This window comes from Nyctibius grandis, chromosome 2 (assembly GCF_013368605.1).
Source record: "Nyctibius grandis isolate bNycGra1 chromosome 2, bNycGra1.pri, whole genome shotgun sequence".
Lineage (NCBI taxonomy): Eukaryota > Metazoa > Chordata > Aves > Nyctibiiformes > Nyctibiidae > Nyctibius > Nyctibius grandis.
In genome coordinates this window covers 63,134,483-63,146,313 of record NC_090659.1, presented here as the reverse complement: position 1 = coordinate 63,146,313, position 11,831 = coordinate 63,134,483, and the positions used below count along the sequence as shown (strand labels likewise).

At 38.6% G+C, this 11,831-nt stretch overlaps 1 protein-coding gene across 1 annotated transcript; it reads right to left on the bottom strand.

Annotated features, from left to right (window-relative positions):
* Nucleotides 1-2,329: 2,329 nt before the first annotated feature.
* SLC10A2 (solute carrier family 10 member 2) lies at nt 2,330-11,555 on the bottom strand. The gene is made up of 6 exons (XM_068395301.1): nt 11,134-11,555; nt 7,885-8,003; nt 6,659-6,747; nt 4,363-4,538; nt 3,591-3,748; nt 2,330-2,490 (listed from the first exon to the last, which is right to left on the bottom strand). The coding sequence occupies exons 1-6, from the start codon at nt 11,553-11,555 to the stop codon at nt 2,330-2,332; spliced, it is 1,125 nt and encodes a 374-aa protein (XP_068251402.1).
* Nucleotides 11,556-11,831: the final 276 nt, after the last annotated feature.

Below are 11,831 nucleotides of genomic sequence, written 5' to 3'. Positions count from 1 at the left end.
CCAGCAACATTAACAAACCCTGTTTTAGGTTTGATATGCTCTAGAGGCATATGTTGGTCAAGGCCTTTGAGCTGGCTTTGCTTCACGTAAAGCTTGGGACGTACAACCCTTGCTAGATGTAATTGTAAGAGCTGCAGAAACTGCAGCCTCCAGCCTTCACCTGGGGTTGTAAGTGCATATATACATTAAAAAATGTATATCAAATATGGCATCAGACATCCCAAGTTCATTTAAGCTTCATTGTTATTAGAGATATTAATTTTACACATAATCTGAGGTGTTTTTTGTTACATCTCAAAGCCATAAACTTTGTCTGCATGTTAGGTTTCAGTCTCAATTCTTTCCACTTTAAATTACTCCAGTGGGCAAAATTATAAACAGTTTCTGACTTTATTCAGTTCAGTGTTTATACAGTTGCTTTAAATACACACACACATAATATAAGCAAGGCAAACTATTATTCTTCAATACATTTTCAAAATCTGCTGAAAATATTCATGGAAGCATTGAAGTTTAGCATGAGAAAAGAGTAGCAGCTTGATGTGTAAGAAAGACATGATCCTAACTAACATCTGCTTCCCATTTTTTGATGGATGCAGGATAAAGACAATAGCCTTTTTACTACAGATGTTGCAAATAGCAGCTTATCCTTTGCTCCATGAATGTGCTGTTTCACATTTATGATTCCTCCATAACAGACTTCACTACATTTTTCTGTTTAATCTTCATTCTGTAAAACATAGCATGCCTTGTTATGTGCTAACTCCTGCTAAGTGTTAAACTCCTCCTTGGAGGTTATGACCACTCTGAACTCCACCTGAAAGCGAAGCAGCTTCAAGCCTCACAGAACTCAGGAACATTTTGAGACCCTTTCCCCCACATATGGTAGTTAGAAATAATTTATTCTTTGTTTAATACTGGGCACATTTTTGCAGCAGTGGAAAGCTACACATTGGGAACTTAAATTTCACAATTTCAGTTGTGTTTGTAAAAAACCTGTCACATTAACCCACAACACCTTGGAAGGTCCACTTGAATATGACAAAGAGGTGTATAGTTTCCATGTGTTGACAGTTGGCTCATTCTTGAATTTCTTGGTCAGCCAACGTCTCACTCATTTCATCTGAGGTTCTCTGGATGTTTTCTTTACATAAGAGCCGGGGAACTAATGTTACTGAATGTATCTACAAAAAATTACAGCTGCAAAAAATTTACTGTGCTGTTTCTCTCAGTGTTATACTCATTTTCTCCACACACTTAGGACAGCTTTCCATATGTACTCTTGAATTTTCAGAGACAAATAATTTATGTTTACATCTAATTATTTTTGTCTCTGGTTCATATAATTAAAATCTTAAAGTTATCAACTACATCAGTGTCTACATGGCACAGACACCTGGTAAGTTTTTTTATTTTAATTTATTGAGTTCATAAAATAATGAAAATATATAACTCTCTACAAGCACTATTGTCGTGTCTTAACAGTGGTGAAAGTAGTCTTGGATGAATCAGGGACGATTTTGTTCCACTTTCAAATGCCTCCCTTTCAGTGCAGAGGTTGATAATTTCTTACAAAAAAATTCTTACTAAATCTCTGCCTGCTCCTCTGTTTGCAGCTGTTACACTAAAACTGCTCCAAGCTTACACCCTCAGCTTTGTCTCTCTGTTCATGTTTACAGCACCTAAAAGACTCAGACTGAAGATGCAAAGCTGTTACTTCCTATTATTCACAGAAAAAAAAGAGAGCCATAAGGTACCTTGCACTTGTTAAAATTATAGCTGTAGAACAAATTAATGCTTCAAGCAATTAGTACAGTGCAATGACTTTAGTCTGACCAGACTCTCCTAAATGAAACTATTTCATTATTAGCTTGTTCCAATTTCATGGTTGATTCATGTTCAGTGAAAGTCCTCCAGCCGTATCAGATCTTCCACATCAAGTCCTGTAGCTGCTCAGGCACTTTTACAAGATGTCTCTTTGTCTGGTGTGGGGGCTGAGACTAGCAGATGGATTTGCAGGATCATGGGCTGGAGCTGGTAATGCAAATATCTGCTTGGTGTTTTTTAGCAATAGCCCACTTTTATTCTGCCTTTCTTTAAATATGCTGTATTAAAACAGTAAATACTTTTAGGGGCTTATCTTCAAAACCAGATTCTACAATTGTGGCAGAAACCTTGTTCAAAATCAAAAGTAGAAATCTTCCATAAATTCATGATTTTAAAGTCTCTCTGTACAATATCAGTAGAACTTCTTCTTTTTTTAAATATTTCCATAAAGCAACAACATGTGAAAAAAAAGTTTTAAGTAAACTGTATATCTTATATCTTTTCAGCTGGTGGGAACAGAGGAAATTGTCTCTTTGGTCTCATTTGATACAAATCCTCCATTTATTTTAGCATGTGATGATGTTGATTTTGTATCCTCTTTTTCCTCTGTTTTCTCGACATCTGTCTTTGTTTTGACCCGGTGTCTTCTGTAAACACGGTAGCCTGGGAATCGGAATATATTTAGTATTAAATAAAGAAGTTATAACAATTGCCTGAAAAAGATACTGTAGTAAAGTGCAGCCATGCAAAATTTTCCTTCCTTATATTGCTAAAACATTCCAACACCTCCCGATGGTTTCTTTAAAGCTATATTTATTTATTTTATGTCAACAGCACTCATCACTGGAAAAGTATGGTTAGAAAATAACAAGGAAAATATTTTAAATTCTGCATTTAGTGTTTGACTGCTTTGTGTTCCTGTTGTGTGCAGTGACTTTTAAAAGTATTGCCCATCTCCCTTGGGAAGCCTTTGGGCTCTTGGTTGGGTCTGTGGGACTGACCTTTCCACGTGCGTCCTGTTTGGCAGGAGCTGGGACAAAGTGATTCATCTGTCCCCACACCACTGCCTGCCAGAGAGGCTGGAGGTTGGAGGGCTGTGCCTTGCAGGCTGTGTCCCAGGGAAGTGCTCTGGATGTTGGGTATGACGGCTGGTTTGGGTGCAGGAGCTCAATAGTCACACCTGGTTTTAGGTGTGAGCAACAGCGACAAGGTCCCGACCCTTGGTATGTTGGTTGTAATAGCAGCGGTGCAACTTGTGAGAGGTGTATGTGGGAGGAAAAAGGGACCTTTACCTCTAACGGAAGATATTTTCTCACATAGCTATGAGGCTAATGCCTGCTCTCTCAACAGCTGATAGGAGGGGGAGTTTGTGCATGCCTGTGGGGACTGCCCTGATGCACAGCTGTATGCCCAGGCACTTTGGGGTGGTGGAAGAAGACACATTTGCCCTTCCTTGGCCAAGGGTAATAACAATCCTGTGCTCAAGGTATTCTCATGTGCCTGGTTGTAGGTGGTGGAGAGCCCCTCCCTTGTGGTGAAAAACAAGGTGTCTTCCTAATCTTGAACCAAGCCTTGTATATTCCTAGTTATGTACAGGGCACAGCACAGCAGCAATACTCAGCAATCATTTGGGTCATTATACACTTAACTATTTTCTATTTGGTTATTTTTATCCCTTCTTGTTTTCTCCATATCCATGGAAAATGAGACTGATAATAATAATGATAGTTATAGTGCTATAATAGAAAATATCTATACTTTACCTCCTAAAATTAGTAGTGCAAACAACAGCTGGAAAATGCTGTAGATGAGTGGAAAAGTAAACATCAGTTCAAGTTGTTCAGGGGAGAAGGAGAGCTGTACTATAGTCGAACATAGCTGAGTGTTCTGCATGCCTGTTTCCAGAGACACTGTACGACATCTGAAGGAAATAATACAAAGACAATCGTGAAATAGCAGCCTGTGCGTCCTTATGCTTTTTAGTAATCCGGATAAACAAGAAACATACAGTAACTAAGAAAATGGTATCCTTCAGCTCACATAGTCAACAAAACACACTCGATGAGTCATATGGCTGTTACCACCAGAACACACACAATTTATGGCAGTTCAGCAATTGTAAAGGACTGCGCTCTGCCTTCAAGCCACGCATGCTATATTTGGTAACACTCGATATCTCCCTCTCTATTCTAAACTGTAGACTGCTGCATCTTCATGAGAAATTTTACTGCAGTCCCAACCCATTTATAAGTCAGGTCTGTTTTGTCCACTTCCTTTGAAGTGCAGGACATGAGCACACAAGGGGAAGATGTATGAAATATTGGAGGAAATAGTATAGTCAGAATCTCTAAATAAAAATGTGCACGAGTAAAGTTTTATCTATATATAGTGTCCCAGAAACAGGGTTGGGGAATGAGTGACTTGGTAGTGTAGCTAATGTTTAGGGAGCATTCTCAGCATTGATAAATCATTAAATAAAAACTTCTTTTACAGCTAAAATAAGACTACAGGTCTTTCTCACATAGAAATCTATACCTGTGCCAAGACAGACCAGCTACGCGGGCCAGAAAGAATCCCAGAGAATATCCAGCTGCTGGAAATATAGTGCCAATGATCCATAACTTAGGTGAGATAGTCCAGGAGCCTTTGTAGAGTATTCCCCCGACCACAGCAATGAGCACAATGAGGATTGCTCCCACAATGGAACCAATCTGTGAGAGGAAAGAGGAAAGATTAGGTGAATAAGAGACCCCAATGAAATTTAATGGCATCAGACAGTGTCAAACATGCCTGTGAGTGCCTCTGAGTCACTGAAACATCTTATTAAACATAAAATTTAAAGTTTACAGCAATGTAATTCACAGCAGGCAGACAGATTAGATAGCTGCCGTTTTTCCCAAACAGGAGATGTATGATGTACTTCAATGTGTGACTACAGTTATAGATCAAGGCACAGCTACAAGTATCTAGAGAAGATATCTGTAAAACTGGTCTCTTGAAGACTTGGTTATAATTGTACTTAGAGCTGGAGATTAAAAATAATCTCACAGGTGTGACATGAGTGAGGAATGATGCACCAGAGTTGTTGGGAAACTGACAGCCTAATAGCTAGTATAATGTACTTTTCCTCCCCGCTTCTTGGACAGTCACACTTCGGGACTTAGTATAGCATATGCTAACTAGACACTAGATTGTTAGTGATAGGAAATTATTTGCCAAAAGGAGGAGTAAATCTTTAATGCATCTGAAAATTTGTGTTTGAAAACTGGCTGTGAGCTCACATGACATTTCTACATAGACATAGTCACTGAGTTGATCTTATTTCTTGTGGTTGAATGTACTGAGATCTTCACTGCTGCTTGCCAAAGAAAGTGATAACTCACTCTTTTCTCAATATCCAAGTGAAACATCTGCCCTTATGGCATATGTTGCCAGGGATCTCACGGCAGACTCCTGGGGCTAAGCTTAGGAGAATCCATTTCTCAGCTAAAGGGTGTATTCTCATTGAACTGACTTCATCAGTCTTTGGTTGAAGCCTTTTAAAGAGCACTGAGTGAACAAGTACTTTTGTTTGACTGAGCTATTTAACCACATGCATCTAGAAAGAAGAAACATGGTCTGGCCATGACAAGCTCTTCTATTTCACTTGGTACACTGTCTTTGTGCTCTTATCACCATTTCTCACTGTATGGACCTTAATCTGACAGCTATGGCTCAATCTTCCCTTGATGCTTCATTGTCCTACATAAAGCAAACTGTCAATGGACCCTACTATGGGTTGCTCACACACTTGGTAAGAAAGAGGATGAAATGGTGTTTTGTTGAGAAAGCAAGTAGAGCATCTCTTCATGTGAATTCAAGTCCATGCTTTTCCCTTAACCGATTAAACAGCAATAGTGCACTTTTGAAACTGGCACTCAATAGTATCCAAGTCCATAAGTAAGCTGTGAATGCATTTAAAAATACAATACAGTAAGCTAGTAGTTCAAGAAAATGAATTGGACTTAAAAGGACTTTATTTATGTTCTATAGTACCTAGGCAGAGAAATGATAACAAAATATAGGTAGAGCAACAAGTTGCCAGTTTTGTTTCAGAAAATTTAGAAAATATATGTGTTAACTAAGAGTGGTTAACATAGGCCAAGGGTACTCAGAATGTCTGACAATCACTTTAAACTTAAATCTAATGTTCAGAATGATTAATTTGCTGTTAACACTAAATGCAGCTAAGTGGTTATTATTATTATTATTATTGCTATTTTGGTGAGAATAGTTTTTGCCAAAAAAACATATTTCTGATGCATCTGAAATTATCTTGCAAAGATAGTTGAATTTCGTGAATAGTTTTGTTAGATTTTTGTTAACAGTTGGAATATTTTTAAAAGTTTTTTTGATAAAATTTGACTTCACACTCAAAATTGCCCCAAAAAAGTCGATAAACTGGTTTAAAAGTAGAAAGGGTTTTTTTTGATCCAGAATGTTTTCATATTTTATTATTTTACAGAGAATAACTGCTTCCAGTTGACCTTAATGATTTTCCTTCCAATTTCAGTTTACATTATAAACTGAACTCAATTACTAACATAGTTGCAGCCAAAGACAAAAGTAGGCTCTTGGATAATGATGGTCTAATAATGTATGCAACTCATGCATGTTTGTGCAGGACGAAAACAATACATTTCTGCAGTGTGTCATTTGTTTTCTGCTGAAAACTTCCCAGCTCTCATGAAGTCAGATACTAATACTATGAACAGCAATGTACTGCTTCAGTGGTGCCTCTGATTCCATAATTTGTCCATAATTACTGATAATTCAGCCTTATATATCCTACCTTAAGTATGATTTTTGCTTTACTAGGCCATCTGTGGTTAACAAATATTCCAAATGAAACAGGAATTACAAGAGCTACCAGAGAAATTCCTGTAATAAAGAAGAAAGAAGAGAAGTTAAGCCCGTGTGTCATGCAGAAGTTCATGACAGGAGGACAGACACCGTGTAGAGCAGCTTGGGGTACAGAGCAGATGTTTCTGGTATGCATGCACACTCTACCCACACCTGCCTATTTGCTTTTCTATAGAGTCTGTTATCTTTGGCAGCCTGTGGAAGTAATTGCCATTCTGCTGAGCTACATGCTCATTCACCTGCATCAGAAAGGCAGACAGAAATTTGAGTGTGCTAATCATCACTATCCTGTGATGTGAGTAGCTATATTAAATGTTCATTTTGTCTGCAGGTGTTTCGCTACTGTACCATATCATCAACCGGTTTAGAGCTTCTTTTGTTTTTGACTCCCACATCCAGTATTTACTTTGAAAGCGCAAGCAATGCATGTGATTTTTTTTTCCCCAGGACAACGGGAAATTAAATTGAAGAATATGAAAGTGACTCTGCTGGCTTTTAAGACTAGCACAACATGGAACCGCACTTGATAAGCACTAGGGCCACAGGTCTGGAAAGCACAGGAGTGTGTATTTCTAAATACTTTGATTATTTTCTCTTTGTAGCTGGATGAGATTTTTGACAGGAAGTCAAATGAAGCCACTCCTGGCCGTGTAGATTGCAGCTTTTCAAAGAGACTCAGCAGTTTTAATCACTTGCTTAATTATCCACATGTGCTTAAGTTACTTTGCCAGATTATGGCCTCAACACTTAGCACTTTGCAGGTTTGTGCCTTAAAGCTGTTACAAACACTTTCATCCAGGGGAAGCAGCTATTCTTGTACCAATTATTTTGTATTCTTATCCCAGTGCCACGCAGGTCTCCAAACCATTTGGAAAGAAAATCATGCACAATCTCGTGGTAAACAATCTCATGGTAAATATCTGTACCATATTTACAATGACTTCAAGTTTTTGTTCTGCAGAGCTGTGGATGACTTGAAGTGATTTAGGTATCTAATTCCCACAGAAATTATTGGAAAGTAGGAGGACGAATCTTTTTTAAAAATCTGGGGTCATTTCTTCATGACTTTGCAGGATGATAGTATAGAGGTGGTTGGTACTAGAGGGATAACAGAGGAGAGAGTCAGAAGAGAAAGTGCTGGTTCTCTGCGCTCACCAATGCTGTCATAGGGCAGTACAATTGCGTTAGAATCAGTCCATATCTTGGTGTAAATTAAGAGGCAAAGTGGCATCATCCCCATTGCAAGCAGCGTGGAGCAAGTTGTCATGCTGATGCTGCAAAGAAATTGGTTAGTGTCAGTTCGTCTCATGCTAGCCTTTAGTCTTTCTCATTTTCCTATTACGACTTAACAGCTGCTGGATACAGTCAATTTTTCCTGTATATCAGGTCAGAAAAAAGCTAAATGGAAGGAATGGCTTCTGCTGAAAAAAAAAGGAACATAAAATATCAACGTGTTCTGCAGCCACAGAACAGTAACTCTCAGTGCAAATGAGGCAGTCAGACAGGCGGCCATCAGGAAGGTCTGTTGGCAAGTCTGTCTGCGTGCTCCCTGTCCGGCTGGCTTCTGAGAGGGTGACAAGCTGGACAGGGTCAGATGGACATCAAATGGAACTTTCCATTATACCAGCAGTTCTGAAGTGTTAAAAATTCACTCCAAATTCGGCAGCATAAACCAAAAATATTTTATTGTCTAGGATGTATGATGTAATAAAATTCCCTTTTCTGGCTTGTTTTGGTCTAGGCCATAGAATAGATGCTGAGAATTACTCAGTGACGCTGAGAATAAGTATTGTTGCTTCCTGGGTTTGTGCAAAGACATTTCTGTTTTAAAATATAGTCTTGAAACCATCAGGCCTGATACACCTTGTACTAAAAGATACATTTGGCTACAGAAATGAAGAAGGAGGAAAAGGCAAGGCAGCTAAAATAAGGAGGAAATTCTTAGAATCTGAATAGAATAGACAAAATTATGCCAAAAAATCACACTTCTGTGACATAAAAATAATAAGAGAGGGTTCTAGTTAAGAGACTTTGGAAACTCCCTTATGAGCCTCACTTCTGATTTTTCTTTTGTGTGGCTTGCCCTCAGAAAAGGGACTACTGACCCTGTCCCACAAGCTGAGCAGATCCAGAGAAATCTAGAACAATCAATACAGCAACCATGGGAATATCTGCATTAATTTTAGTTCCCGTCACTCTCTGCTTCAGAGTCACTGAATATAACTGTAAGAGCCTCTGGCAAGAGAGTTCCTACACACAGAGAACAAAGAGCCATGGGCTACAATTAAGTTCAGATGAAGCCCCAAATGGATAAAAGAGCTTATTTTTTCCTATCACCATATTTCCTACATCTTCTTACTGTCCCTATATCTACATCCTACTCCAAAGTCTGCCCATTCTCTTAACCCCGGTCCCTGTGCTTGCAGAATCTCCCTGGGGAGCTCTGGAGGAGAGGAGATGGTGTTTCAGAAGCAGTTGTTCTTGTGAAATATCAAGAGATGTCAAAACCAGATGTCCCTGTGGGAAGCTTTAGAGGATATTATCTTGGTCTGAGTTACTAAGAAAGTTATAAAACATCATACTTCACATCCCTGTGATTGTATGATCAGTAGAAAATTTAATTCCTGCTCTAACTTGTGGTCTATTTGCACTGTAACGTTTCGAAGCAGGACTGTAAACAATGGTGATGGGTTGTTACGTATAAACATAAAATATTATCAGTTAAAAACAAAACCTTCTCTGATATGATGGGCAGGCTTTCTATAACATTGTGGCAGCTCCAGAAACCAGCCACGCTACTTATACTGTTATTCTTCTAGCAAGAACTGAAGACGATTGCATTGCTGTCTTTGCTGTACCTCCCATATCCTCTGGTCCCTGCATTATTGTCACAAAGGTACTGACCAAAAGCCTTTGACTTCTTAAAGTAAAGGTGTTTACCTGAAGAATAACCTTTTATAGGTATTATCAATTTGCTTTACCCTCTGCCAGCATCATGAGATATAAACCCTACTCATATTTACAGCATCAGCAATTCGGATTTTTACCATCGATTTCAGTGGCACAACTCTGAACACATGGAGCTGAGAAAGCATAGTTTAGCTCAGTGCATTCTTCCAATTAGGAAAGATTAGGTCAGAATTTCAGACTTGTGCTGGATATCTTTCCATCTGTGGTTTCTTAGACTTGTATTTATTGAAATTAAGTGTCTTACAGTTCCTAATATCATAGGTCTTTCCTCCACAGTGAGGAAGTTGATGATTAGCAGAGCTGACCTCATACATAATTCGAAAGCTGGTATTACATTAACACCTGTATGTGACAGAAAAGTTCACTATTTTCAAAGGATGGAAAAAATGTCTTATTAAAGCTACAAATACTAACATTCTTAGTCTATTTGCCCTAGCTCCACATCTTTCTTACTTTTATTATTTTTTCCATTTCTAGTTCAGACTGGCATATGATAAATTGGATGAATGCTCCAATTTGTGTTACTCTGTGGGAAAGAGAGAAATTATCCTGTTTATTTTAGAGCAATCAGGATATAAAAATAAAAAGATGGCTCAGTTTTAAAGGCTATTAGAGTTAATGAACCCCCCATGGAATTTGCATCAAGAGTACAGTTCACTTCTTCTGCGTGTTTGATGTCCTAGACCATGCCGGATGCCTTACATATCTGTTTCTGAGTTCAGAGCACCCTGTCACTGAGACCATCACACTTCACCACAAAGGAGTTTTTTCATTGCCCCCAATATGCAGGACTGTCTTAGTCCTTGACTCCTAGCCTGTAAAACTTTCCTGCAGTCTGAAGACTTTGCCGAAGGTGCCAGGAGCAGATAGAATTACTGCAAGTGATTTTCATTTGTATTAGTTCCCAAAGAGAAAATCTATGCCTGTCTATTCATTGTATAGAACACAAAAGGAGGGAAAACATTTTTCCACAGGTGGTCTTTATCAAGAAACATTACTTCAAGAACTATTGCATAGCCACTGCTTTGTACACAGGATTCAGGTCCTAAAATCCTTTTTTTTTTTTTTTTTTACTGCCCAAGATCTTGCGAGAAACAAAACCACAACAGTAGTTCTACCTTGGACAAAGATTGCATAACCATTAGTGTTTTAGAGGTCTTCATCAATGCTATTTTCTGCAGCATCTGAAGATTTACAATAAAGACATTTTCTAAGACACACAATTCTGTTTTGCTATCTTCCTCACGAATTCTCGGTGAACCAAGGATATTTGCTGTTCTGCTTATATTTACTACTATTAGAGCAACTAATCATCTTTACAAGAAGGAAGCTCCACCATGCATGGTGGAAAGAAAAAAATCAGACAGTCCTTTTCAGTATAAAGTTTACACTGTAAAAAGCCACATGAATTATTTAGAGAATGGCTGCTCTTACCTTAGGTCCATGTCTCCATCCACCCAGTAGGCAATGATGTTGGAGGCTGTGCCCCCTGGACAGCATCCCATGATCAGCACCACGACAGCTTGAATAGGAAGCACATTAAAGGCCAGGGACAGCAAGAAGGCTGTGAGAGGCATAATTCCAAACTGGCAAAGGAAACCCACAAAAATACCCCAGGGTCTTTTTATGTGGCCCCAGAATTTCTTAAGTTCCACATTGCAACCCATGGAGAACATCACCAAAGCCAGCATGATTGTTAGAACAGTACTTAAAATTATGCTCAAAGTTTCATTAAAATTATCTTCTGGTATCACACAAGAGGTGCCATTGCAAATAGTAGCATTTGCTGGACAAGCCGTGGAGTTTTCTGCCAAAGACCTAGCGTTAAATTGCTGGGAAAGAAGGTATGTCTGCATTTTGAAATACAGAACCGCTCAGTACATCCGAGTCAAACTTTCAAGCCTGTGTAAACGGTTGTTTGTCAGTGATTCTTTTTAAATGATCCAGGAAGCAATAAAGTGCAATAAATACTTGAACACTTACTATTCTTGAAGGGTTTGGCACAGTGCTGATTCATATAGTTATAAAAGTTGCACTTGCTCGGTATGGTGACAATTAATCATTTATTCATATGATAATGAAGAATCCCACATCAAGAGAACAGCTGTGTTAATATTTAAGAGTGTAAAGGA